Source organism: Vidua chalybeata, chromosome 26 (assembly GCF_026979565.1).
Source record: "Vidua chalybeata isolate OUT-0048 chromosome 26, bVidCha1 merged haplotype, whole genome shotgun sequence".
NCBI classification, from domain to species: Eukaryota; Metazoa; Chordata; class Aves; order Passeriformes; family Viduidae; genus Vidua; species Vidua chalybeata.
The window spans coordinates 3,293,028-3,319,428 of record NC_071555.1 but is presented as its reverse complement, the minus strand read 5'-3'; the positions used below and the strand labels follow the sequence as shown (position 1 = coordinate 3,319,428).

Sequence of the window (26,401 nt, the reverse complement as noted above, 5' to 3'; positions counted from 1 at the left end):
CGCGCGCCGCCCGGGCCCTCCGATTGGCCAGCGCCCCCGCCGGATGTGGCGTCACGTCGCCGCGCGGAGACGGCGGGGAAAGATGGCGGCGCCGGGGCAGCCGGGGGAGGCGGCGTTCGCGCGGCGCATCGACCCGGCCCGGGAGCCGGGGCTCAGCCCCGAGCAGCGCCGCCTCATGGCGCAGGTGGAGTACGCCCAGCGCCAGCGCGCCCTGCAGCGCCGGCTCCGCAGCCGCAATGTGCTGCTGGCGCTCGGCATCGGCGCGGTGACATTTGGCATCTGTATCCTCCGGGGCCGGGGAACGGTGGGGCCGGGGGGCTCCGGGGCCGCAACTTTTCCTTAACTCCCCCCGCAGACGGTTACACCTTCTACTCGGTGTCGCAGGAGCAGTTCCTGGACGAGCTGGAGCAGGAGGCGGAGGCGGCGCGGGCGCGGGCCCGGGCGCGAGCCGAGGGCGCCGCAAGCTGAGCGGGGAGCGCCCGGCCCGGCCCGGCCCGTGACTGCGCTGCCGCCCTCGCCAGGCAGGACGGGCCTCGAGGCAGATGCGCCTGAGGGCTTCGGGCCTGCCCCGGGCTCTGCTTTGGACCGGAGAAGGCCCCGGGGGCTCCCCGCAGGCAGGGACCCCGCGGGCAGAGCCCACCCCGGGGCCGTGCCCATGGGAAGGACGGGGGCGCCCGGTGCCACCGCTCCCCTCAATAAATCCTCTGACTGGAGACCGCGTCAGCGCCCGTTATCACGGATCTCTTGGGCTGAGCCCAGCTCAGGAGCAGCTGAGGGGGGATTTTCTGTCTGCTCTATCCTCGCACAGTGAGGCGAGCAGCCACGCGTCCTGCCCAACAGACACGCACAGACCCGGTTTGTATTCAATCCATGTTTATGAAAACATTTTTCCCACGCCAGTTCCTAACAAAGCGCTCCGGGGTCCTGCTGCAGGAGCAGGCGGCGCCGCAGGGAGCTGAAGGCGCTCCGCAGGCTGGGCGGGGCTGAGGTGCGGCAGGGCTGCGACAAGCCGGGGCTCCTCCGGGCGGGCTCAGCTCCTTCCAGCACGAGGGACGGAGACACCTCGCTCGTGTCCTCCAGCAGAAGGGCTGGGGACAGCGGGCACACGCCTGTAGGACAGGCCTGCACCGGGCCCGCGGCTTCCCTGCTGCAGGCCACGGCCAAGGGCAGCCCGGGCTCTGCCCGGCCGGCTCTGCCCGCCCCGGGGCAGCAGGCACTTGGATGAGGTAGTTCGTGGAGTCATTCTTGGCCAGCCAGCTACTGGGGAGAGAAGCAGCCGTGAACCGAGTGCCGCGGGAACGCCGTGGGGTGGCCGCGGGCTGCGCCCCTGCCCCCCCTTACCACGCGCCCGAGGTCGTCGGCGAAGGTCACGCCCTTGTTGAGGCGCTGCTCCTGCGAGCCCGTGCTGCTGCCGCTCAGCGAGTTACGGCGCATGATGCCTGCGGGGACAGCGGCCCTGAGGCAGGGCACGGGGCCGGGCAGCTCAGCCCGGGCTCCCTGCCCTGCAGCCCGCACCCAGCCCGGTGCGGAGTGGGGAGCGGGGCTGGCACCTGCGGGCGGCGCCAGCTCCAGGCGCTGCAGGCTGTTGCGGCGGGAGGGGTTAAAGCTGCCCTTGGACAGGCGGCGCTGGCGGCCGGACAGCATGGCAGCAGGCGAGACGATGCCCAGCGGTGGCTGCTTCCCCATCCGCAGGTACAGCTCCTCGATCTCCTTCTTCTGGGCGCTCTGCAGCAGCTGCACCTCCGCCAGGTGCCTGGGGAGAGGACAGGGGCTGGCAGCGGGGCCTCGGGGAAGGGACAGCGAACTCCCACCCGGGCTGGGTGGGAACACCGGTCATCTCCCAGCTGCAGCCCACCCCCGGCTCACTTCTGCCGCAGGTTCTGCAGCTCCTCCCAGATCTCCTCGTCCTCGCTCTCAGTGTCATCGCTGCTCACATAGGACAAGCTGCGCGAGTAGCTCAGCCACACCTGGCTCAGCATGGCCTGAGGCACATTTTCTGTGCTCTCTTCCCCAGGGCCCTCCCCTGGGTCGCTCCCCGCTGGCGCAGCAGGCACCGCGCCCCCCTCGGCTGGCACCTCCTCAGCCTTGGGGCCTCGCTCCGCTGCCTCCGGTGCCACGTCCGAGTCACTGCTCGAGCTGTGGCTCGTGTCGGGGGCCGCGGGAGGCGGGGAGCCACTCGCTGCTGGCTCTGTGCCGTGCTGCTCTCCGTCACTGCTGCCCGGCCCCGGGGAGCTCACAGCCAGGTCCTTGGCTGGGACCACCTGGAACCGGCCCAGGACCTGGGGCTTGGCTTCTGCTGGGGACAGGGGCAGCTGCTGGGGTTCAGGGCACATGGGCTGGCCGGGGCATTGGGTGCCCTGGCACAGGCACAGGCGCAGCCTCAGCCCTGCCCCACCTTACCTTCATTGATGGGTGAGAGCTGGGCCTTGGGCACGCTGGGGGCTGGTGCCTCCGAGATGATCAGAGAGTGGCTGGGCTTGGGGGCACTGGGCAGCACCTGTGGGCACCTGAGCACCATCAGCAGCCCCCCACCAGGTCCTGCCACATCTCCTGTCATCCCCTCTGTGCCCTGGGATCTGCCACCCGCTCAGCCCTCCCCGCATCCCAGCCCTCCACAAGCCATGAGGCTCCATCCCATCCCAGTGCAGCATCTGCAGCAACCACCCAGCCCTGCTGACATTGAGCTCCACCTGGAGCAGCCCTTGCACACCCACACTCACCGTGCTGCCCTCTGGACCCCCAGATGTGGATGTGCTCAGCAGCTGCAGAGGGCTCCCCACGGCCCCGCTGCCTGTGGGGCACACTGGGGCTGGTACCAAGGGAAGGGGGGATATGGGCACCCCGGCAGTGGGGACATCAGCTCCCACTGACTCCAGGATCCCACTGCCAGGTGGGACTGGCTTGTCTGTGCTGGTGGGGTCAGGGTAGACAAAGCGTGGGACACCCAGGGCAAGACTCTGTGGCCGTGGCAGCAGTGGTGGGTAGAAGTGCCCACCTGAGCTGGCAATGGAGGAGACAGTGTGGGCCACGGTCATCACTGCCAGGGAGAAGACATTGGCCAGGGACAAGAGGGGGGCAGTGGGGGACAAGGGTGTGCTGGTCACAGGGGGGCTCAGGGGACTGCTGGGCTCACAGGGAATGGGGGATGTGGGGAGAGGCTGGGGGGACAGGAGGGCTTGGGGCAGGGCTGGGGGAACAGGACCCCCTGGGGTCCCCTGGGGAGTCAGTGTTGGTGTCAGCGCTGGTGACGACGTGAGCCAGGAGGGAGTCATTGAGACGAGGGGCCAGGTCTGTCCTGAGCCTGCAGGGAGAGAAGCATCAGGAGCAGCCCCCACGGCCACCTCCTGCCCCTGCCCAGGCACCCGGAGCCTGAAGGCAGCGGGCAGCTGGCAGCCCCAGGGCAATGAACACGCCCACCCTGCCAGCACTGGTACCTGTGGGGGTCCCCAGTGGCACCCGGGCTGCCAGAGGCTCCACAGGACTGGCCAGGTTGGTCTCTGATGGGGAGCGGCTCAGCAGCGGCAGGACGGGGGACTGGACAGAGAGGCTGGGACTGGTGCAGCTCAGGTCTGGGGCATAGGGGTGACAGCCAGCCTCAGCCAGGGCAGGACATGTCCTTTGAGACCCTCTGGGCTTGGCTGAGGCCATCACCTGCCCTGTATGGGGTTTGGGGAGACAGGAAGGGCCTGCACAGGGGCACAGACGTACCACTGAGTGAGGATGAGGAGGAGATGGAGCGCGAGAGCCCCTGCAGCTGCAGGTCCACCTGTGAGAAGGGCGAGCTGAGCCCAGCACTGGGGCAGAGGCCCCAGCCAGGCTCTGCCAAGCCCCCACTGGGCCCCACCCTGGCCCCACCACCTGTGGGGACAGGAGCTGGAGTCTCTTCTGGGCTGGGGAGCACCTTGACTTGGTACAGGAGCAGGCAAGTGACCACAGGAGGACCCTGCACCCCAGCCCCCACCCTGGACTCCCTGGGGCCAGGCAGCATCCCAAGCCATGCTCAGCAGCAGCAGCAGCTCCCCCAGCGCTGGCAGGGCCAGGCTGGCACTCACAGGGCTGCCCAGAGCACTGTCAGCCTCGGGGCCCTTGGGCAGCTCGGTGCCGCTGCGGCCGTCCTTGCGGAGCAGGGTCTCCACGCGGTGGATGATGTCCCGGATACGGTTGATGAAACTTTCCTGCTCCGACTTGAGGATGAACTCATTGTGGACCTGAGGGTGGAGGGGCCGGTCAGCACCCAGCCCTGCCAGGCAGGCCCCACCTTCACCCCCCCTGCTCTCACCATGGCGGCTGCAATCTCCTCCGGGTTGTCCCCATCCAGGTCGAACTTGAAGGTCACCATCTTGTTGTTGTAGGTCTGCAGCTGGCACTCCACCACTCGGTCGTTCTTGTCGGAGATCTGTGGGCGGCAGGGCTGGCTCAGCCCAGGAGAACCCGCCTGGCCCCTTCCTGGCCCCTTCCTGGCCCCTGCCTGGCCCCTGTGCCACTCACGTTGGTGATGCGCAGCCTGGACCGGGCTCGGCGCCGCAGCAGCTTCCCCGAGGCTCTCTTGGGCGGCAGCTTGGTGCTCTGCTCGCTGGCCGAGAGCCCCTCACAGCCATCGCTCATGCCCGATGCCACATCCGAGGTGTAGCTGCAGGAAGCCCCAGCTCCAGAGCATCGGCATGGCCATTCCCAAGCACCACAGTCCCCGTCCAGCCCCTGCCCGAACCCCCAGCCTCACCTGTCCACCGAGGAGGAGAAGCCACTGGCAGGGGGCAAATGCTCCGTGGGCAGCTGCACGGCGATGCTCTGCAGGGAGAGGACGGGGTGAGCCGGTGCCACGGCTGCCCTAACCCCCCCGTGGGGCCGTGCTCACCGTGGGGAAGCAGCGCACGGGCCGGGTGGGCGGGGGGCTGGTGGGGTCCACTGCCACAAAGCTGCGATGGGCCAGGTCCGGGGAGTCCAGGAAGCCAGAGGAGCTCAGGTACCCGTCGGTCTCACAGTCGGCTGTGGAGGAAGGAGTGTGGCATGAACCAAAGCCAGTCCCTTCCTTGGCTGGGCAGCTGGGAAAGGGCTGTGGGACTGGCAGAAGCTGACGGACTCCTCCACCCACCTCCCACCCCAGGTCCCCTGCTGCCCACCCGGCTGTTGCCCCCTTGGTGCCTACGCACAGGTGGCTGAGGAGTAGCTGGTGTGCCGGTAGGTGAAGTGCTGGTGCTGGTCAGCTTCGGGCTCCTCAGGCTCCAGGGGGAAGGTGCTGCTGAAAGCCGAGTCCCCAGAGCCAGGGGTGGCCAGGGCAGGCGTGGGGGCACCAGGTGGCAGTGGGGACTTGAGCTCCTCCAGGAGCCGCAGGACGCCTGGCGGCTGCTCTGGCTCTGCGGGTGATGGCGCACCCTGGACACGCTTTAGCTTCTCCCGCTTGCGCTTGATGGCGACCACGCGGTCCCGCACAGCCTTGGCCACCAGCTTGTAGTCGGCCTCACAGACAAAGCCCAGGACCACCTGCACAGGAGGGAGGTTGTCACTTCGGGGTGTAGGGACCCCACAGCACCCAGGGCTCTCCCATCTCTGTACCCACCATCTCCTGGGCCACCTCCTCTGCCACATCCTTGTAGAGCTCAAAGAGGAACTCGATGGCGTTGTTGTCCTTGTATTTGCCGTGCAGCTTCTTTGTGTCGTCCATGCGCAGCCAGAGCTTGAGCCCAGACTTGACTCCATCGTCCTCCTCAGCCAGCTCCACATGCACCCCTGTGTCCTCCTGGAAGAAGGAATGCTCCAGCAGGTCCTGGATGGTGTACCTGCAGAGGGCACAGCTCAGCGCGGGCTCGGGGCCGGGGGACACCCTGCCACCCAGGCCCCGCTCTGCCCTCACCTCTCGTTCTTGTCCATGCGGATGCAGCCTTCGATGATCTCCTTCAGCTCGGGCACCTTCACCTTGTAGAAGCTGCTGGGCTTCAGGCCCTGGGGGTAATGAGAGTGAGCACCTCCTGTGCCAACCCACCGCAGTGCAGGGCTCCCTGGGCCCAGGGAACAACCAGCCCAGGGCCCCACGAGCTCTGCAGTGGCTCCTGTGGCCTGGCCACGTGTGCCTGCACGGGCCAGGATGCCCCAGGGCTCTGAGTTTCCACCCCAACAGGCAGGAGCTGGCAGGAACCAGCTGTGACTGGTCAGGGCAGCTGTAGTGCCCCAGGCCAGGGTGACCGAGCAGACTGCTCCCGTTCCAGCCCATTAACATGCTGGCAGTGGCTGGTGCAGAGCCAGGGATGTGGGATCTGGCCACGCCATGGCCCCACCACCACCACCACCACCCACAGCTCCACGGCCTGGCAGAGCAACCCCTCACTGCCCAGACTGTCTTGAGCCGCTCACACAGCCCGCACAGTGACACATTTTGTCAGCAGCAAGGCCTGACAGCTCCAGCTGACCATGCCCCCAGCCCCTGCCCTGCCTCCTGTGGGATCAGCCGGCAGCATCAGCCGCAGCTGGGGCCGGGCCTCACCGAGGTGACCTTGCGGTAGATCTGGGCGGCGTTCTGGCACTCAGAGTAGGGGTACTCCGAGGTGGCCATCTCCAGCATGCACATCCCGAAGGCGTAGACATCCACTGCCTCGTCGTACTTCTCCTCGTACATCTCCGGCGCCATGAACTCGGGGGTGCCTGGAGGCAGCGATGGAGCTCAGCACCCCCGGCGTGCCCACCCCCTGCAGCCCCACAGCTCCCACGAGCCCAGCCCCACCTATCACACTCTTGGCGAAGGAGGCTCGCTTGAGTGTGGCCAGGCCCAGGTCCCCAATCTTGACGGAGCCCGTGGGGCCCGTGATGAAGATGTTGTCACACTTGAGGTCACGGTGGATGATGGGGGGCGAGCGAGTGTGCAGGAAATGCAGACCCTTGAGGATCTGCCGGCTCCAGCGCTGCAGCACCTTCAGCTTCATCTCTTTAAAGCGCTTCAAATACCTGCCAGGGACCAACAGGGCTCAGACCTGTGGGGCTTGGACTCGTGGCCCAGCCGTGGCTCCAGCCCACCCTCCTCCCGTTGCCATCCAGACCCAGATGACCCCACAACGAAGAGCAGGGACCCTGTTCCCTCCCCTGCACGCCCCAATCACGTTTTCAGGGTGCCGGACGTCATGAGTTCTGTGACCAGCACGATGCAGATCTGCCCTTTGATAGTTGACTTCCAGGAGTCGTAGAAGCGGACGATGTTGGGGTGCTGCAGCCCCTTCAGCATCTCCACCTCCTCGCTGAACCGCTGCCGCTCCGTCTTCGACAGCTTCCGCGTCTGTGGGAGCCAGTGGGGGTGTGAGGAGGGCACGTGGGGTCCTGCCGAGCACAGGGGGTGCCCTGGCCACTGAAGAGCCTCATGTCCCCATCCCCATTCCCACTCCCTACATACAAGGCAGAGGAGAGTTCTGTGACCCCGGCACAGAGCTCAGATCAGACCTCTGCCCCCCAGCGCAGTGGCACACGCATGGTTGGGGCCACCCTGGACTGTGGTCCCCCCACCAGCCCACCACTCTGGGTGGGTGCACGACAGACGAGGCACCAAGGAACCTGAGGAGTTCCCCGTTGCCCTGTGCTGGGGCCACCCGGCCCCACTCCCCTCACTCAGCTCCCAGCTGGAGCCCACCACGCTGCCTCGGGACAGCTGGAGGGGACGTGTGGGGGCTCCGCAGAAGCTGCTGCCATCCTGCCCTGTGTAGACCCGATGGCCGTGGCTCTTCTGCCCCACTGGGGCACCCTCAGCACTGGGCTCTGTGCAGCCGAGTGCTGGGCCAGCCTCAATGAGGCCTTTGTTGGGGAAAGCAGGCGGGGGAAGCTCCAGCCCAGGTTTTTCCATGTTCCTCCTGCTCGAGTTAATTAAAGTGGAAACACAAGCCGAGGGTGCTGACTGCAGCTGGGGCAGGGGCCAGCGGAGGGGACGGTCCCCTCATGCTGAAGGGACACAGCCCAGGGTGCAGGAAGAGGGGAGCTGGCTGGCCAGAGCTAGAGGAGCCAGGTCCATGCCGAGGGCGGCAGCTGCGAGTGCTCAGCCCTGGGCAGGAGCAGGAGCAGTGACAACTCCACCACAGCCTGGGGTCCTGCAGAGCTCAGTGCTGCAGAGCCTGGGGCCTCCAAGCTGGGACCCCTGCCCAGCCCACATTCAGAGGCCAAGGAAACTGGAGCTGCCACAGAACTCCCACCACCAGTGCTGCCAGAGCTGTCTCGGCCTCCTGGCCCGTGGCCACCATCCATCAATCCCGTCGGCTTTCGTAACAGTTTCATTGCATCACAGGCGGCCCCATGGCTTGGCTGGAGCTGCTCCATAATCCCCCCACATTTAATACATGCTCAGGGACAGGCTGAGCCCAGACGAGAACCTGAGCCTGCTGCAGCGGCATGAATGGGACCTTTCATAGGGAAGGAGGAAAACAGCACCCGAACCCCTGCAGGGCCAGCAGCACACACCGGCTTCCCTGCCCAGTGCCACGGCCACCACCATCCCTCTGGCCCCCTCCTACCCACTGAGAGTGTCACTGCACCCCACAAACCTGCAAGGGCATGAGGAAGCTGACACGGGCTGTGAACTGGGGCAGGTGGGGAGTCACGGGTGGCCACGGCTCTCCCAGCTCAGCGAGAGTGGACCCCAACTGGAGCAGTTGTGCCAGCACAGCCCTCACTGTGCCATGCCCAATTCCAGGCAGAGCCCCAGCACAAGGCCACCTCTCCCAGAGTGCCTGGAGTAAGGTCTGGGGGAGCCAAGGCTGTCCCCCAAGCGTGTGCCAGGGCTGCTGGGCTCGCTTGGCATCGTTCCTTCCACATGACCAAAGTGGCAGCAGCTCCCAGTCCTGTGCTGGTACTCTCCCCGTTGAGTGTGGGCATCAAAGCCCAGCCTGGGCATAGCCTGGCTGGAGGAACAGCAGGAGGGGCAGGGCAGACAGGGCAGCCAGCACAGACATGGCACACAGCACGGGCACACCGTGTCCTCTCCTAACAGCACGCGCACAGGGTGGAGGAGGACGCTGGGGATGGTGGCAGGGGGACCATGAGGAGCTGGGTGGCAATGGTCCAGCCCATCCTGTGAGCCAGGAGCTGGCTGCAGAGGAGCCCAGCACAGCCAGCACCAGGAGCTGAGGCCAGCTGCAGGAGAAGGGAGGGTGGGGCCGGGTGGCCGAGGACGGCTGTTGTCTCTGCGGCAGGAGGCTGCCCCAGCCTGGCAGCGCCGGTGCCCAGTGCTCGCTGCAGCGCTCTCGGGGCCCTCCCGTCCCTGCCTCTGCACTGGCGCTGGCACTCTGGAGGGGCATTCAGAGCAACGCCATGGTGGGGCACAGAGCCAGTGCTGGAAAGTGCCCAGCACTCTCCCTCCAGCCATGTCCACAGGCACAGGGACTCCCGAGCCCCCACAGAGGTGCCAGCTCTGTCAGCAGTGGGTGCCAGCGCCTCGCTGATCTGCCCGTGGGTCTGCCCCGCCGAGCAGGAGCTCCTGTGCGCTCGCAGCCATGTGAGCACGCACACAAGGTGCCCTGCAGCCCCGGGGCTGCTGGCTGAGGTTACCTGCCCAGCCAGGGGAGGCACAGCAGTGCCTGCTGCCCAGAATGCTCGTGCCCACTCGGGGAACCCCAAGGGGTTCCACAGGAAAATCGCACAGTCAGGTATTTACAGCCCGACCCCACTCTGGGCCTCTGGTTTCCTCCCTGCTTCCTCTTTCCCCACCGCCCGCAGCACCTATGACAGAAATAGTGCCAGGCTAAAGCTGGAAAGCACAAACAGTGGGGCTGTGGACATGGGAGGGAGGGGCAGACAGACGCTGCCTTCAGGAGAGGGGACAGGGATGGGCAGGTCCCCTGAGGGGTCTCACAGGGAGGCAGAAGACAGGCAAAACCAACCTCTGCCTCATGAGGCTCTGAGGAGGGAAGGTCAGGGCAAGGACAGTAGGGAGAGCTGGGGTTTGGGACTGGGATCCATCACAGCACTGAACCAGGTTCTCTGGTGCAGAACAGGTCAGGCCTGAGGTTAAGTACTCATTTGGAATTGAAAGGCAATAGAAGGAGAACTGTGAAGTGCACACGACAAAGCTATTTTTAAAATGGCAGAACCACAACCATTTTTATTTGTGGTTCCAAATCCTGTATTTGTGTCACAGTGTGCAATTCTTTGCATGATTGCTGAAAAAAAACAAACTTCTAAATGTCTGCGTCTGTGCTCTTAGCCCCTTGTGGGACATGGGTTTGGGTACAAGAGACAGTGGATAAAGAGCAGTCAGTGGAATGGAGCCAAACACGGGGTGGGGAGGGGAGAGGGCAGGGGCAGGCACGGGATGGGAGCAGGGACCTGGCTGCACTCCCGTGGGAGGCTGCAGGACCAGAGGGGTCAGGTCTTCCCAGCACCATGGGATGCTCACAGGAGGGTCCCTGGAGGGACCCCAGCCTCTCCACAGCCACCCCAGGGGACAAGTGAGTGGTTCTGCCACTCCTGCCTGGCTGGCTCGCAGGACCAGCAACGGGGCCAGCATGTGCCTGCTGGACTGGAACACGGAAGCATTTTGCTTCCCAGCTCCCTTTTCCCCTCCACCTGAGTGGTGCAGGCTCATCCCCTTGGCAGCCCCTCCGAGACACCAGCAGTGCCTGCAGGGAGGAGCAGGAACAAGACCTGCTGCCAGCCCTGCTGTGCGTGCCAGGCCCCAGGGCAGGGGAGCTGGGCCACAGCTGTGACGTGGGGCTGAGACCCACAGGGAGGGACGCGAAGCCAGCTGAGTGGGAAGCGCTGGGGACAGCTGACTCATCCAGAGAAGGAAGGTCCTGGGCTCGCCAAGGAGAGCCTGCTCCAGTCAGTGGTTGCCACCTGAGGGGACACAGGACTCAATAGAGCTCAGGGGCGTTTGGACGGAGCTGTGGGGTTTTGTGAGGGCAGGAGAACTGAGCTGGCTCTGAACTGAACTGTCAACAACTGAAGCAATTGTGGAACCCATGGGGGTGAGGGGCAAATCTTCACCTTCCTCACTAAGAGGCCATAGTCAGCCCTCTAAAAACCACCCAGCAGTCTCTCAGGATCTCTTCTTACTCTGCTGGGCTGCAAGCCACCCCAAGGACCCAGCCCAGGCAGCCACCTGCAACTGCACTGAGCTTTTAGGAACAAGACAACAAACTCGCAAGACACGTTTTTCTGTGTCAACAAGGACTTGGACCTTCCCACCACAGCAGCCATCCCAGTTCAGGAGCCTGAGGGAGACTTTGGACTTCACCAAAACCCCTCCCCAGGTGCTCCAAGGAGAAAAGGCAGCCCCACAGCACAGATCTCCCTGTGCATCTCCATGGACAAGATTAGGCCCATCAAAAGCACTTGAGTGGGCAAAGGCATTGTGGAGGCAACACTATCACCACTGCTGTCAGCATCCTGCTGTCAGGCTGCAGGACAGCCAAGGAGATGAAGGAGTGTGGCAGCAGAGAGGAGAAGGGGATGCTCCTCAGAGACCTGGAACCACAGGTGCTGCCAGCTGTCCTGCCATCCCCTGGCAGCATCACAGAAACCACTCACAGGTGACCACGTACACAACTTCAGCCAAGGTCAAGCAGGCAGAGAGCACCAAGGTCGTGTCATACCCTGCTCCCAGCTGACAGCCAGCCCCAGCTTGCTGCAGGCACGTGCCCCAGGGCACACCAAGGGCTATCGGAGCAAACCTTGGAGGCAGCTCCAGCGCAAGCACAGGCAGGCATGCAGAGAGGGCACTGCTGCGGTCGCTGTCCTCCTGGAGGCAAAGCTGCGAGCTGCTGAGCATCGGAAAGACAGCGGGATGCTCAGCCCCAGATCCACCTGTTAAGTGCCAGAGCAGGGACTGGCATCAAGAACGTGGGCACCCTGGCATGCTCCATAGCGCAGGCAGCAAGAAAGCAAATGGAAAAGAGCACGTGATGAGCAGGAGGGCCAGGAGCGGCGGCACTAAGCAGGAGTCTGGGTCCGGACCAGCAGACCCACGAGGCACCGAGGCACTGGCAGTGATGGGCACAGTGCACCCTGCCCTGCCCTGCTGCTGTGGCCCGACTGCAGCGGGGCACCACAGCCACTTGGCAGAAGCGGAGGCTCGAGTGTGCCTGCCCTCGCCGGTACAGGCTCCAGCCCGGGGAGGTGCCCCGCGGGTCCCACACAGCAGACAGGCGGGCAGGAGTGGGCAGCAGGGTCAGGGCCGGGGAGGGCTGCACACGGCAGGGAAAGTGGACAGAAGAGGGTCCAAGTGCCTCTCTCGAGCCCCTTGCCCCGGGGCGGGGGTCTGTGGGTGCGGGCAGACAGGGACGGAGGCGCTGGCAGGGGCCGTACCTGCAGCTCGCACCACGCCACCTCCACGGTGGTCTCCGTGTCCAGCCCCTTGTAGACGGTCTTGAAGGAGCCGCGGCCGATCTCGATGTCGAACTTGAGGAACCGGCCGTCGGGGGAGGTGGCGACCGCCCGCGTCTCCACCTCCTCGCTCTCCGTCTCCTCGGGTTCCCGGAGCCCGACAGCGGCCGGCGGCGGCGGCGGAGACCCCCCGCGCACTCCGTCCGGCGCCGGGTACCCCAGCAGCTCCAGCTCGGCCGAGCTCCGCCGGTTGAAGCGAGAGGAAGCACGTCGTGAATCGCGCCCCGAGGACCGCCGGCTGCGGTTACGGTGCGGGGCCCGTCCGGTGAGCCCTGGACCCGGCTCCGGCTCCGGCTGCGGCGCGGAGCCGCTGTCCGCCCGCTCCGCCTCGGGATGGGACATGGCTCCGGCAGCGGCGGGCTCGGCCGCCAGCATCGGCTCAAGCCCGGTGGGAGCGGCCGCTCCCGCTCAGCTTCGCACCCGTGGCCTCCGCCACCCCCGCAACCAGAAGCGACCGCCGAGACCCGGTCCGGCCACCGGCTCCGGCACCGCCGTCGCCCCGCCCGGCGGTACCGCCCCCGCCCCGCCCGGGTCCGCCCCCGTGCGACCGCCGCCCCCCGCCCGCGCTGCGCCAGCGGCCCCGCGCCGGGCAGGGGCACCGCGCCGACACCGCACCGGGCAGCGGCCCCGGGACGGGCAGGGGCACCGCACCGACACCGCACCGGGCAGCGGCCCCGGGACGGCGCCCAGCGCTGCAGCTGAAACCCGGGCTGCGAGCAGGGACGAGCGCCCCGCGCCCCGGCACCGCTCCCGACCACCCGGGATGTCCCCTCCAGCCGGGGGTCGCCGCCTGGCGCCCGCCCTGATCCGCGCTGCCGCGGCTGCCCCAGGGGCTCCCTGCAGTCCCCTCCCCGCAGGACAGCCCCTTCCCTGCCGCCGCCCCCGTGGGGCTCCGGGGCTGCTGTGACTAACGCAGCCGGAGCCGCGGCGCAGGAACGTCCCCGGTTTATTAAACATTTCCTCGGAGTTTCTGACTCTGGTCCCGGAGCAGCGTGTCCTGGAGCAGCTGAGTCCCGCTGCCGGGACGCGAGTTCCCCCTCACGCTGCCCCAAACAATCCCGCTCGGGTTCACTACGGTGCGAAATCCTGAAATTAGGGTCACGCAAATAGGAAGAGTCGAAGGTGTGTGTCAGCCCCGCGGGAGCCAACAGCCGGACAAGAGCGTGTTGTCTCTCCAGGCTGAAGGAGAAGGTTGTTCTGCCGGTGAGGCTGTTTACACAAAACACAAAGCAATTGAGGCCACCGCTGATTTCTTTTCCCTGAGGCCAGATTGTTTCTACTCAACGATACCGGAAACATTAAGGAGTGGATCGACAAGGGAACGCAGTCATGGTCTCCTAAACGCCAACCTGGCACCCGCAGGGTGATGCCGGGTGACTGGGGCTGCTGACCTGCAGCTCGGCTGCGGCCACGTCCCGCACGGCTGCTCCCCACAAATCCCCGCTGGCAAGAGGGAGGGACAAGTATTTAATGAAATGCTCCTGGCCGACCTGTGTCTCGCTGCTGATCTCTGCTCTGCTACCCCCACCCGACCCACCCAGGAGCCGGGTACCTCCTTCCCAACAAGGAGTTTGACCGATGCCTCCCTGTCAAGAGCTGCTCGAGCAGAACTGGCCTGTGAGCAGGGAGCAGCAACCACATCCCCACTCAGCCCTGCACTCCCTGGAGCATGTGAAGGGCTTGGTCCCAGGTGAACAAGTAGCGCTGGCAGAACACCATGTCCAGCACCGGCCCCTGCAGGGCTGTGCCTGCTGCTGGGGCACCGGGTGCCCGTGGCTACTGGAGCCAAAAGGCCAAGACTGACAGGCCACACGTGCAGTGCTTGCACTGGCCCTGCCATGGGTGACTCCTGGGTTATAAGATGCAACATGGCTTGACTCAGCTCTGTTAAACAACGCTCTTTGTTCAGGTGAGCCTCACCCAGAACCTTCTGAGCATGGACAGAAAGGGGGGCATGCTGCCCGAGGCCCTCTAGGTTGACTCTGTGGCTGCCCCCACACAGGGGTCCCTGCCAGGGCCCATGCACTGCCCAGGCACACAGCCCAGGCTGGCAGGGAGCCCCAGCTCTCCAACAGGACACACAGAGCCAGGCAGGGATCTCAGCTCATGTCTCCTTATCAAGGGTTTCCATCGTGAAACAAGATGCCTTGGAAGATCCCAGAGGAGCAGGGGAGTGTCCCGGTCCAGTGAGGCCCCTGCAGACAGGAGAGGAAATTAGGGGTGAAGTTTGCTCCAAGTGCTGCCCTCCCACACCTCCCTTGTGAGTGGTCTGAGAAACTCCCTAAATGACCCCTCCAAATGCCACTCCACACCAGAACTTGGTAGGGAGGTGGCAGCTCGGGCAGGGGAACAGATCCTCTCCTGACCTGGCCAGGAACACCAATTTGCAGCCAGCTTGGCCTGAAACCAGAAGGCTCGTGTTCCACAATCAGGCGCCCACTGCAGCTCCCCAGCCTTATCAGGGTGACATTTCTGGGCTGCAGGTGCCAGTGCCAGGCTTCACTTTGAGGAACCGCCACAATCAAAGAACATAACCCATTTCTCGCCTACATTTGGCTGCCAGAAAGAGTACAAGGGACTGTGTAATCACTTTCCTCAGAATTAGATCATGAACCAAAGCCCTGCTCAGCTCCAGGCTCCGCTAAGCCCTGCCAGGAATTGTCCTTTCTGATCCCAGAGCTTGGGGCAGGATCACAGAGGGGCCAGGATGGGTCTGGACAAAGGGGATGCACAGCTGGGGCTGCACAGCACAGGGTGCCTGTCCCGGGAGGGCTCCAGGGACACCTAGGGCTTCTTTCACTGTTAGCTTCACCCCCATACCCATGGGACCTTCTGTGTCTCTCACCCTAACTCACGTGAGTTCAGGGAGGCAGAGATGGCACCCAAACCTCAGCTGTGGCTGTAACCCTGGGCAGATCACTGCAGAGGACTTCCTCAGCCCAGAGGCACAGATGGGACCCGCCTGCACATTTATCCCAGCATATAAAGTTATCAAACTGAAACAGTTCCTGCTCCTGAGCAGCTGCATCAAAGTAAATCTTTCTCGGAATCTTTCCTCCTTGACCAGTGGGATCCGAGTGTGCCCAGCCTGATAGTGCCTTATCTTGGCACCAGCCCCTCGGAGCTCTGCCTCGCCCTGGCCAGCGAGCCCTAATCACCATGGCCAGACGTGGCAAGGGCCTCTGAGGGGCCACAGGCTGGAGGAGGGGGTTGTACCAGCCACCCCCACCCCCCCAAAACCACCCTGAGCCACCTCCTCCAGTGAGCCCCTCCCTAGGGCCGCGTGGCTGGGCTGGACAGCACCTCCACAGAGGGACATCTGCGCCCTCCAGGGTGGCAGCACCAGCTGGCAGCAGCTCTGCCGCTCCCAGGACCCATCCCACGGCCTCAGCAGTGGCACCTCGGCCTCAGCAGAGGCACCTCGGCCTCAGCAGAGGCACCTCGGCCTCAGCAGAGGCGCCTCAGCAGCACTGCCCAGCCCAGGAAAGCTGGTTCCACAGGGTCCTCACAGGCACGGCTGGATGTGGCCTCTGGTAACCAGCACAGAGGGTGTGGAAAAGGAATTTTACACAATGTCCACTCTGCAGAGGGGACGTACTCTTCCTCCTCCTCTTCCCCCCTCACTGAGTAGGCAACTAAATAGGAAGCTGAAAAGGAGAAGGGAATTGCTGCCAGGAGTGCCTTGGAATGAAAAGCTGGTTTTAGGCTTATCTAATGTCACATCAGCCATTTCCTAAGAAGGGAGCAAATTTAATTAAGAACACAGACTCCCTCAAGGACAGCCAGGTTACATACAGCACTCCCAGCCTGGAACACAGTGCTGGGAGGTCGGCATCGTGCACACAGGCAGCAAGAACAGACACTCCAGCCCAGCTGCTAAAGGCTCATTGTTTGGGATCAAATGCAGACACCTTCAGGCACAGAACCCTGGCTCTCTGCAGGGCTACAAGAGCAGCAGGGCAGCCAGAGCAACCATGGAGGGAAGGGGCAATGCAGGTGGCATGGGGAGGAAAGCAGAGGCAGATCTTGGACATGGAAACAAACCCAGGGCAGACACTGGGAGCACATGAATCCTACACAGAGACTTTGGTGGCTGCAGACATAGAGGGATGATCCCTGATCAAGCAGAAGCTGTGCCAGTTGTGGGGACAGATGCACTGCAGGGGTTGTGGCACATGCCACGGCACAGCCTCTGCTGCTGGGTTTGCTCAGCACCGTCAGTGGCAGGACCATGACAGAGCTCCTAGAAAGGAGACCACACCAGCCCATTGTGTCAGTGACTCAGGAGCATTGCTGGTGCCTTTGTTCAGCACAGAAGTGCTGGCACTCAGGAATTCCCCCACAGCACTGCTGAGCCTGGCACGGAGAGGAAGCCTGGGCTCCAGCCACACTTCCAGAGCAATGTGCCCAGACCAGGGCAGCACATCCCACCTAGTCCAGGTCAATGGGCTCCTGCTACAGAACAAATTTTCACATTGCACAGCCCCCAGACTCCAGCATCTCGCCTACACTGAGAATTCCTCAGCGCTGACATCAGCTGTCAGGAGCAGGTGAGCCAGTGCCAGGTTGTCCCCAAGGGCAGGGGATGCCAGACAGGGGCAGACAGGGGCAGCCTGTGGGGTGCAAGTGCCATCTGCTCTGCTGGACCCCCAGACTGACCACACTGGTCTGACCTGAGGTCACTCCAGCCTGCCCCCAACCTCTGCCAGTGACATACAGACAACGACCAGGGAAAGGTGATCCTGCCCCAGCACAGCCATCTGCTTCCCCAGGGCTGACAGGGTCAGCAGCTGCACTTGGCCACAGCTTCTGACAAGTTGGGGACTTTGTTATCAGCACTGAGAGCCTAAAGCTGAGTCATCCCTCTCCCAGCCACAGTGGTACGGAGCTTACCCCATCACCTCTGCACAAACCCAGGGGCTTCCAGCAGGCTGCACATGCAAATTTAAAGTAAATGTTGTCCTGAGATAGGCAGCAAGGGTCCCCTTCTCCTTTCTTCTTGTGCTGTTTCCCACCCTGGAACCACTGCATTTCCCTGGGGCAGCGAGGAAATATGACTGAAGGGCAAAAATCTGGTACGCTGCTCTGTTTTGTCTCTGATGGAAAAATAAAGATAGATGAAAACAGCCAGGCTGCTCTATAAATACATCTCATTTTAATCACCTGAAATTAGTTCCCTGGCTTCCCCCAGCCTGCTTGGCAGCAAGTGCATTTCCTTCTGCCACTGAGGGCTTCCACAGCGTAGCAATAATGGCCAGTCCCCCGCTCCTGCCTCATCCCCTGGCACTGCAGCAGGACTGCAGGACCCAGGCACGTGCCTGGCAGGGACACAGGGGGGCCCTTCGAGGTCAAGCTTGACCAGCCAGCTGGGACTGCTTCGAGGCCATCACAGGAACAGGGGCCAGCAGCAGCCCAGTTTCACTTCTGGGTGGTCCCTCTCAGAACTGCCTCGAGCAGCTTCAGCCTCTCGAACACATCAACAGGGAGAACAGACAGAGAGAAGATCTCAGGATATTCCTAAGTCTTTGGAAGGGTTCTGAGACTCGTCTTGCCCCGAGAAATCCCGAGATGCAGCTACTTGCAGTCACAGTTTGAAGCCAGGCCCAGAGAGGAATGCTTGGCAGGGAGACCCGAGACTGCAGCAGGGAAGGGGAGGAGGCTCCTGTCAGAAGAACTTGACGCCTCGGCCGTCATCCAGCGTGATAATCTCAGCCTTGTGCTCCTGCTGCAAGGCTTGCAGGGCACGGAGCAGCGTAGCCTCATCCAGGCCGTGAAACTCTAGGGAAGGACAAAGATCCCCATCAACAGGAAGAAAAAATAACATCAGGAAGCAAACAGGCTTGTGAGGTCCAGGGACTGGGGGCAGCAATGCTGAGGGCTCTGAAGAGCACCATAACACTTCAGCAAATCCAGAGTCATGGCTGCACTGACAGGATCATCATCTCTGCTTAGGGAACAGAGCCTAGAGGTCATCAGACAGCAGGGATGAGTCACAGCAGCCTGCCATGCAGAGCTGGAGCTTGGCTTGAAAACAAAACAACCCTCACCACACCAGATAAAATGCTAGGCACTGGGGAAGGGAAAATGCAATTACAGAGGGGGACGTTCCTGCAAAATGATAAAAGCCTTTGGATCAACATGTGCCATTGGTGGGAAAGGGTGAGTTTGCACCTGAGATTTTAAAATATTTAATCTACAGAAGTGTAATCTGACAATCAACTGTTTACATGCTCCAATCCAGTGTGCCCTGAAAACCTGCTCCAGAACACGAGCCCCAGCTTTACCTTCATTCTCTGTATCATCTCCGCTGACCAGTTCGTACAGCGTGAACACAGAGTTGGTCAGGCCATTCTTGGACACCTGCAAACACGAAGGCAATACAGCAAATTTCACCTGTGTGCCTGAACATCCTCGTCCAATCTCTCACACACCCTGGAGTGTGTAACACGGAGTGTGCACAGCACTTGATAAGCACCCTGGACACACGCAGGCAGAGGGGTCAGGAGGTGCAGCCTGGGGGAATGAGGACAGGTCTGCTCCTCGTGCCCGTGTGTTCCACAGTGAGGAGCTGGGCCATACAGAGGCCGGGCAGTGACACTGCTCTGTCCTCACCACAGGTCAGCCCAGCACCGAGGGTGGACAACACCACCCTCACACTGCAGCTCACAGCAAGTGCAAGCTGTTAGTAAGCTCTCTGCCACAGAGAGAAGAGAAAGGTAAAAGCAGTGAGGAAGCAAGCAGTGGTCTTTCTCAAATGGCAGAATGGCAGCCAGGACCCCCCATCCTCATGGACACAGCCCGGTCTGGTTGTGCAGCCCCTGTGCTCTCACCCATTGATAGATGAGCTTTCCCCACTCTTCCGGTCTCTTCCACATGATCAGAAAGCTGGTTTTGTTCTTATCTAACCATTCCAGGTTCCCTAGAAGCAATAGGGAACAGGGATTGAAGCAGAGCACGAGTCAGAAATAAGGATCAAACATGCAGATTTTGGGACACGTGCCAGACACTGCAGCTGAAGGCAGCCTCACGGAGCAGCCCCTGCCCTACATACTAAATATTGCCGTGTCTACAGAAAGCGATTTCCCTGTGGAGCCCTCTCTTCCGTGCACAGCTAAACCTGCCCGGGTCCCGCGGAGCCGCGAGCAGGCCCGGGCGGAGAGGCCGGCCCGGGCGGGGCACAGCGCACAGCCGCGGGACGGACAAGCCGCGGGCCCGGGCCGGAGCTGCCCGGTGGCTGCTGCCCTCCCTGCCCTGCGGGCCGGGCACAGGCCGCGGCCGGGAGCACGGACGGACGAACGGACGAGGCACCCACCGTTCTTGCGGAGCTCCTCCAGCACCACCTGGATGGATTCCAGCGGCAGCTTCCCTGGGCGCGGGTTAAGGAGGCGTTGACGGAGGCGGGGGGTAGGGGCGAGGGGGGCACGGGCGGCGGGGCCGCGGGCACCGGGCCCAAAGGATACGCTGGAGGCGGTGGTTGGCGAAGAGCGGGATGTCCTGAGCCTCCCGTACCGTCATGGCGGGCAGCCGGTGCTGCTGGCTGTACGCGAGCGCCAGCGCGCACCAGGCCGACAGCTGCTTCTGCCGCGTCTCGCCGTTGGGCTGCAGCCTGCGGGGCCGGGTCAGCACGGGGGCGGACCGGCACCGGCACCCCCGGCCCGCGCCCCCGGTCCCCGCGCTTCCCGCCCCGCCTCCCCCAGCCCCAGCCCCGGCCCCGGCCCCGGCTGTGCTCACGTGAAGAAGGGAGGAAAGCTGTACTGCCAGGGCCACGCGAAGCTCATCGCCGCCGCCGCCACCGGAACCGCCGCCGCTTTCCGCCCCGCCCCGCCCCGCTTCCGGCCCGGCAGCGGCCACGCCCCCTTCGGGACCACGCCCTCCCCGTGAGACCACGCCCTCCATGTGTGACCACGCCTTTCATTATGCGACCACGCCCCTCGTGTAGCCCCGCCCCTCCCGGTCGGCAGCCCCCGGTTCTGGTGCCGGTGTTGGTCCCGGTGTCCCGCCGGAGCGTTCCCTACGGCAAGAAGCTGCCGGCAGGCCCGCGCCAGGAGGGCGCTGGCGGTGGGAGCTGGCCCGGGTCGGGGCCGTGGAGGGCTCGAGCGGCCGAAGAACCAGCGCCAGGCGTGGGGGGAGAAGCGTTTAATCCCGGGCCGCGGGGGGGTGATGGCGCAGGAGGAACCGGCCGCCTCAGCAGCGCGGCTTGGTAGCCCCGAGAGCCCACCGGGCGGTTCGGGCGGTCGGGCGGCCCCGCAGCCGCGGGTCCGTGCCCCGACGCGGGACGGGAGGGCAGCTCTAGGCCTGCGCCTTGCCGTCCTTGCTGCGCCAGATGACCAGGGTGACAAGGAAGGGGATGAGGCAGATGGGTGCGATGATCATGGCCAGGAGCACATCTTCGGGCGGGTCGAAGTACACTGGCTGCTCCAGGGTGCAGTTGTGGAAGTAGCGGTGATGGCTCTGGAAGATGTACTGCTCCGCCAGGGCGTTGGGGTAGCTGTAGTTGAGGCTCTCGGCCGACTCCTCCAGGCAGCGCTGCAGCTCGCTGTAGGGCCTGGAAGAGAGCCGGGACACCGGCAAGGGGATGGGACACCAGGGGCACAGAGCCCGGACCGGCACTGCCCTTGTGGACTGCCCAGCCCCTGCTGCTACAGGGGAAGGTCCTGCTGCCCCATACCTGCTGATGGCTTTCCACTCGCACAACTCCGATGTCATCACATTCCCCATCAGGAAGACGAAGTAATCCCAGCACTGCTGTGTGATGGCGGTGTAATTCCTCTCTGTGAGGAAAGGTGCTGAGCACGGGCAGTGTGCCTCTGCCCACAGTGCATCCCTGCCTGCCCCTGCTGCCAGGTGACACCTGGCATCTGGAGCACTGCCCAGGCCAGTGGGGGAGACATCAGCACAGTGAGGGATGGACCCTACAGCAGCCCTGGGATGCTGCCTGGAGCCTGCAGCAGCCTAGGGCAATGCCAGGGGCACAGAGGGAGGGTAGGCTGCTGCTGTCTGCCCCCACTGTGGGCACTGACAGGGAGAGCTTTGTGGCACGGGCCAGCTATTTTTGGGCTGGCTAGGGGAAAGAAGGGGTCATTCTGTGGCACAGGGCCAGCCCTGGCCAGGGCACTGTTTGTCCTACAGTGCTGCCCAGCCCTCGCTGAACCCCAACACTCACCCATGGGCTGGGCTGTCCAGTTGGGTGGGCTTGTCACAGTGTCCTGGCTGAAGCTCATGTTCACGGCGTCTGTGTGACAAAGGCCAGTCCCCAGGAGCACTGCAGAGGGAGGGACACAGAGTGAGAGGGGACATAGGGTCTGGTAAGAGGGGTAAGGGTGCTGACAGGGCTCCATGCGCAGGAGCTGCCCTGGCAGAGGCTGGGTCTACAGGAAATAACTGCTTTGGGGGGTCCCTCAGGGGGCACTGGAGCCGGCAGGTGGGACACAGGGAACCAGAGCTTGGCACATGCTGGGGCTAGGGTGTCCAGCCCCCCGTATGGGCAGGGGCTGTGGGGAGTGGCTAGCCAGCCTGCAGGCAGCTATCCAAAGGTTTGGAGGGGCTGTTTAGGGGCTACAAACTCTGGGCCGTTGTCACAGCATGGGGGCAAACTGGGACCCCCACCCATGGAGAGCCAGCGTGGTGCTGTGTGTCAGCCGGACAGGGCTGGGGCAGGAAGAGGAAGCACTGGCCACAGCACAGAACCGCTGGAGAGCCCCTCCGCCTGCCATCAGTTCCACACCCAGCACAGCCTGCCAAGGGCGTGGGGCATGTCTCGCCTGGCCCACGGGAGCCCCATGGCTCAAGGAAACTGCCCGATCCATCTTCTGCCCTCAGCTGCAGACCTGTAGTGTGGGGCACTGATGCTGGCTCCATGCTGAACTGCCGGACTGGGCCCTCCTTGGGCTGCTTGTGGGGAGCTCTGGCACAGCTGGGCACTGGCCACGGGGTGTTCCCAGGCTGGTCCACTGGCTGTGGTAAGGGCAGCCCACCCTGTCCCGATCTCTGTCCCTGACGGCCCCATCCAGCCCCCCTGCCCGGGCATGTGTGGTGCTACAGCTCCTGTCCCAGCCCAGGGTCTTCGCAGGGCTCCCTGCCAGATCGTGCCTGAGCGTGGTGGGAGCTGCCCCACTTCACCTGCCACTGCCCCCTGGCCATGCTAGCGACGGCTGCCCCAGCTAACCTCAGCGCTGACAGGCTGGTCCCATTTTGGGGTGGGGCGATGGGGCGGGCTGAGTCAACACCCTGGCCCCAGGCCCCACGAGTGGGAGGGCGTCCACGTGCGGGGTGGTTCGGGGTGCGGAGCCCCCGGGGCCGCGCCCCGCGCACTTACCGCAGAGCAGCAGGAGCCCTTGGGAGAGACGGCCGGAGCTCATGTGCGCGCGCGGTGCCATCCTGCCAAAGCCTGCCGGCTAACGACCGGGACAAGGATTTCAATGGAAATAACAGGAAGCAACTCCTTTCCTCTGACAGGGGCAGTTTGACTACAGGAGACGTGTGAAAAATGAGATTGCTCAGTGCTGCTCTGAAGCGGCTCTCCCGGCGGGACCGTGCGCTGTCCCGCGCGGTGCCGGCCCCCGCGGGCATCGCTCCCGCACCCCCGGCACCCACGACGCCCGCGCCTCACCCACCGGCCTGGAGGATCCACTCCCTGCACAGCACGTCCAGCGTTACGAGGCCGCGATTTGTTTACTTGTGTATTTCTCTTTAATCCTGTCTGGGCTGGGTTGTGAAATCCCTCGTCTCCTGCGTGGAGGGCAGGCAGCCCAGCAGCGGGGGGAGTGGACGGGAAAGCACAATGTCCCCGGACGGGTGCTGCCGCCCGGGAATGGGGGCGGCAGGGGGACCCACGGCCCCAAAACCGCAGTTTCTGGTTCACCCGGGCACCTGCCCCACAGGCGGCACTGCCGGGGCACCCCAGCTCCTGCCCGTGGCCAAGGAGGGAAGGGTGATGACACAACCTACCCCCAGGCACGAGGCCGAGGAGGTGGGGAGAGGGCAGACACTTGGCCGACCCTGCCAGTCCTTGGTCCCAGTGCCTTCCTCCTGTCCAGCCTGGCGCCTGCTTGACCCTGCCAGAGCCCCCCTTCCTGGAGCAGTTCCCGCCCAGGGGCCCATGTCCCCCCCACTGAGGGTGACTTCAGCCCGCGGGTCTGCGGCATTCCTACACAGGACCTTTCACGCCTGGCCGGGGCAGAGCGCAGCCCAAAGCCTCCCCTTTAAGAGCCGCTTGCAGACGCACAGAGCAGGGACTGGAGTGCAGTGCAGGGCAGCTCGGAGGGACCCTCCCTGCTGTGGATCGCACTGGGCTTCAGCTCCCCAGCAAAAGTCCTGGCAGAGCTGTCTGATGCTTCCCAGGCTGCAGCAGCCACCTTCTGCGGGCGAGTGGCCACATCTGGAAGTCATCCCCAGCACTCCAGTGGCTGCAGGGCTGGAGCCACTGGTCCCTCTTTCTGGTGGAGCCGGCGGAGCCTCCAGCCGGGTGGCAGGAGCCTCTGCCAGGGAGACACCCAATGATCTCAGCACGGCCCCAGGGCTGGGACAGCCGCCCCCCTCCTGGGGCGTCCGGAGGGGATGGGCAGGGACAGCACGGTGGCTGCCTGCCAAGGGCCTGGGCTCCCCACCCAGCCTGGCATCCCCGGCGCTCCCTGCCAGCCCCCACCTGGGGTGCCGAGGAAGGGGATCGGCCCATGCAGGGTCAGTTGCTTGAGACTCTTCTCCCAGTGTTCCCTCAGGCAGATGCAGAGCCTAGTGCCCAGCCTCCCCTTGTGCCACGGGACCCACTCCATCCCCAGGGAATCCCAAGCTCTCCATCCCTGCTCTGACCTGTCACCCTCACCCTCAGTCCTCTCCTCCCACTCATTAGCTGCCAGGACTGCAAGGGAAGGAGGCTGTCACTGGCCCCACAAAGAGCTGGGGGCACGCAGGAGATGGGGAGATGGGCAGCTTCTCCCTGGGATTTGAACCCCTTTCCAGGCTCTGCTGAGTGTGAGGGCAGCTGCAAGGGGCACGAGGCAGCCAAGCCCCTTGGCCACAGCCACACCGGGGGCCAACTGCCCAGCTTGGGGAGCTTGGCCTCAGTGTAGCTGGTGAAGTATTCAGCATAGACAGAAGGTGTCAAGGATGGCCACAGGCCAGGGCAGGAGAGCAGCTGGCCAGCAGCTGGACGCCACTGGAGAACTTGCTGTAGGTGTTGCAGAGGGGAGAGCATGAGGCCAGCCTGCAGGGCTGGGGACACATCCCTGCGATGGCCCTGCTCCGAGTGTGCATGTGGCACAGCTGGGGCTGATGCTGACCCACCTGCTGATCTGGTCCCAGTGGCAGCGACTTCCCTTGGGGATGGCCATGAGGGTGGCATGGAAGGGGGCCCAGCAGTAGAGGGAGATCCAGCCCTGGTAGGTGTCCTGGCAGTGGGCTGGCACCAGCAGCACCTCCAGAGGTCCTGCAGAGCACCAGACAGACCCTGGGATGTTCCCCCACTCCCAGCCCTCCCCCACTAATTGTTGTTTCAGGAGGGCTGTTTGGGGTCACCCCTGGACTCTGCCCAGGATGAGGCAGGCACTCTGTTTGTTGTGCAGTTCAACCCAAAGCCCTAGGGGTCCCGTGGGATCAGCCAAGCCAGGAGGGAGCCTCTGAGGCACTTGCAAGCCCAGCACAGATTTGCACAGGCCTCACCAAGGTCTGCAGTGGATAGGGAAGACAGCCAGGATGGCAAGAGGGCAGCTCTACTCACCATCCTCATCCAGAAACCACCCAGAAGGACATTGGTGGTGGTGGGACCAGTGGGACCATGTGAGGTCCAAGGGGTGCTGGACATTGCCCTGCCAGTGATAGAGCCCCCCACTATAGCACTGCTGGAGGGGGCTGGAGGGCTGGAGCCACATTGGATATGGCACCACGGGGATCTCATCCTTGAGATCCCCATGCTCAGTGTTCCCATGGCCTGCAGCAAGGAGACACAGGATGCCAGAACTGCACAGCCAGGAACAGCCCCAGTGCCCAGCTGCTGGTCCCAGTACATCAGAGACCCAACCCTTCCTCCTCCTCCCAGGCTTAGCTGAGCACAGTAGAGGTGAAGGGGCTAAGGGAACAGAGGGCTCCTGGCTCTGCCTTGGCCCTTGCAGCCTGGAAGAGAAGTTTCTGAGCCAACACCAGCCCTGGGGGCAGACAAGTTCGTGGCAAACCCTGCTCAGAGATCCTCTGAAAGAAGGCCAGGAGGGGCCAGGCGAGCTGTCCTCCAGCACAGCTGCACTGCGACAGAGGAGAGAAATACACCAGGCGCCCTGTGGGGATCCGCTGTGTGCCAGACCCTGTGCCCAACCCCCTGAGGCCTCCGTGCAGCACCCCCAGCTGCCTCTGCCGCACCCGCGGGAGCACAGACAGGAGCGGGCAGCAGAGCAGCCGTAGCCCAGGGAGCATCCTCATCCTCCCGACAGCGGGATCCCTGCGCCCGGGCTGGGGCTCCCCCGGTCACCTGTCCCGGACCCCAGCCCGTCCCAGCGCTGTCCGCCCGCTCCCGAGCCAATGCCCGGCAGGGTCGGGGGACGCCGGGCCCCCGCCGCACCCGACTCGGCGGAGCTCCCAGATGCGGGCGGGGTGCGGCCCTGCTCGTCCCCCGCAGTCACCCTGCCCGAGCCGCGGGGAAAAGGTGCCCCGGGAAAGCCGGCAGGCGACGGGGGATGGACGGGGCCCCGCCGGGGCAGGAGCCAGCTCCGTCCGCCCCCCAGGGCCGGGGCCCCCGGGGCAGGAAAGCTGCCGCCAGCAGCCGCTTCCTGCCCGGCGCCGCCACAGGGAGGCCCGGCGGTGGGGCCAGAGGGACCCGGGACCACCGGGACGGCTCGTCGGGGAGCGCGACCACGCCGGGCAGGGCTGTCCCGGGGCTCGGAGTGCGATGGAACCGGGCTGGAACGGCGCTGTCCCACCAAGCGCTTCCCGCGGGACCAGGCCGGTCCCGCAATAGGGGCCGGGGCCGGGTGGGCCCAGGCACGCCGAGAATGGGCGGGCACGGCACCGAGCCGCCGCGATTAGCCCGTTCCCCGCAGCCGACAGGGGTGTCCTCCAGGCTGGAACG

At 64.3% G+C, this 26,401-nt stretch overlaps 4 protein-coding genes across 10 annotated transcripts; 1 reads left to right on the top strand and 3 right to left on the bottom strand.

The window, feature by feature from the left end:
• Positions 1-43: 43 nt before the first annotated feature.
• LOC128800316 (cytochrome c oxidase assembly factor 3 homolog, mitochondrial) lies at positions 44-713 on the top strand. Its single transcript, XM_053965432.1, has 2 exons — positions 44-281; positions 356-713. Exons 1-2 carry the CDS (start codon positions 44-46, stop codon positions 466-468), a joined length of 351 nt encoding a protein of 116 aa, XP_053821407.1. The 3' UTR covers positions 469-713.
• A 128-nt stretch (positions 714-841) lies between these two features.
• WNK4 (WNK lysine deficient protein kinase 4) lies at positions 842-12,788 on the bottom strand. 6 transcript variants are annotated; one of them, XM_053965340.1, is made up of 20 exons: positions 12,271-12,787; positions 7,089-7,261; positions 6,716-6,936; positions 6,479-6,636; positions 5,852-5,940; positions 5,558-5,777; positions 5,151-5,481; positions 4,856-4,986; positions 4,721-4,788; positions 4,489-4,630; positions 4,280-4,396; positions 4,053-4,208; positions 3,709-3,766; positions 3,435-3,569; positions 2,721-3,301; positions 2,401-2,497; positions 1,867-2,296; positions 1,551-1,753; positions 1,342-1,439; positions 842-1,257 (listed from the first exon to the last, which is right to left on the bottom strand). In XM_053965340.1, exons 1-20 carry the CDS (start codon positions 12,721-12,723, stop codon positions 1,240-1,242), a joined length of 3,879 nt encoding a protein of 1,292 aa, XP_053821315.1. In that variant the 5' UTR covers positions 12,724-12,787; the 3' UTR covers positions 842-1,239. The 6 variants fall into 6 exon arrangements, with proteins under 6 accessions (XP_053821315.1, XP_053821314.1, XP_053821312.1 ...); XM_053965339.1 differs by having other exon boundaries at positions 842-1,260; positions 3,435-3,766; positions 4,053-4,396; positions 12,271-12,788; XM_053965337.1 differs by having other exon boundaries at positions 3,435-3,766; positions 4,053-4,396; positions 12,271-12,788.
• Positions 12,789-17,481: 4,693 nt separating this feature from the next.
• On the bottom strand, positions 17,482-20,185 carry VPS25 (vacuolar protein sorting 25 homolog). The gene is made up of 6 exons (XM_053965301.1): positions 20,080-20,185; positions 19,809-19,954; positions 19,661-19,714; positions 19,179-19,267; positions 18,633-18,708; positions 17,482-18,126 (listed from the first exon to the last, which is right to left on the bottom strand). The coding sequence occupies exons 1-6, from the start codon at positions 20,124-20,126 to the stop codon at positions 18,014-18,016; spliced, it is 525 nt and encodes a 174-aa protein (XP_053821276.1). The 5' UTR covers positions 20,127-20,185; the 3' UTR covers positions 17,482-18,013.
• Positions 20,186-20,469: 284 nt separating this feature from the next.
• On the bottom strand, positions 20,470-23,257 carry RAMP2 (receptor activity modifying protein 2). 2 transcript variants are annotated; one of them, XM_053964942.1, is made up of 5 exons: positions 22,962-23,257; positions 22,664-22,814; positions 21,512-21,610; positions 21,017-21,119; positions 20,470-20,893 (listed from the first exon to the last, which is right to left on the bottom strand). In XM_053964942.1, exons 2-5 carry the CDS (start codon positions 22,722-22,724, stop codon positions 20,638-20,640), a joined length of 519 nt encoding a protein of 172 aa, XP_053820917.1. In that variant the 5' UTR covers positions 22,725-22,814; positions 22,962-23,257; the 3' UTR covers positions 20,470-20,637. The 2 variants fall into 2 exon arrangements, with proteins under 2 accessions (XP_053820917.1, XP_053820918.1); XM_053964943.1 differs by lacking the exon at positions 22,962-23,257 and having other exon boundaries at positions 22,664-22,908.
• Positions 23,258-26,401: the final 3,144 nt, after the last annotated feature.

Bases quoted from the DNA above. Each gene is read 5' to 3' on its own strand.
- LOC128800316 (XM_053965432.1), top strand. From the start codon at position 44: ATGTGGCGTCACGTCGCCGCGCGGAGACGGCGGGGAAAGATGGCGGCG. The intron at 282-355 runs GTATCCTCCGGG...CTCCCCCCGCAG, and splicing joins CGCGGTGACATTTGGCATCT to ACGGTTACACCTTCTACTCG.
- WNK4 (XM_053965337.1), bottom strand. From the start codon at position 12,723: ATGCTGGCGGCCGAGCCCGCCGCTGCCGGAGCCATGTCCCATCCCGAG. The intron at 5,482-5,557 runs GTGGGTACAGAG...CCTCCTGTGCAG, and splicing joins AGGAGGTGGCCCAGGAGATG to GTGGTCCTGGGCTTTGTCTG. The intron at 2,297-2,400 runs GTAAGGTGGGGC...CCCTGTCCCCAG, and splicing joins GCTCTCACCCATCAATGAAG to CAGAAGCCAAGCCCCAGGTC.
- RAMP2 (XM_053964942.1), bottom strand. From the start codon at position 22,724: ATGGCACCGCGCGCGCACATGAGCTCCGGCCGTCTCTCCCAAGGGCTC. The intron at 21,611-22,663 runs GTAAGTGCGCGG...CTCCCTCTGCAG, and splicing joins AGGGCTCCTGCTGCTCTGCG to TGCTCCTGGGGACTGGCCTT. The intron at 21,120-21,511 runs GTGAGTGTTGGG...CTTTCCTCACAG, and splicing joins CTGGACAGCCCAGCCCATGG to AGAGGAATTACACCGCCATC.
- VPS25 (XM_053965301.1), bottom strand. From the start codon at position 20,126: ATGAGCTTCGCGTGGCCCTGGCAGTACAGCTTTCCTCCCTTCTTCAC. The intron at 18,709-19,178 runs GTGAGAGCACAG...TCGTGTTTGCAG, and splicing joins GAAAGCTCATCTATCAATGG to GTGTCCAAGAATGGCCTGAC. The intron at 18,127-18,632 runs GTAAAGCTGGGG...GTCCTTCCCTAG, and splicing joins AGATGATACAGAGAATGAAG to AGTTTCACGGCCTGGATGAG.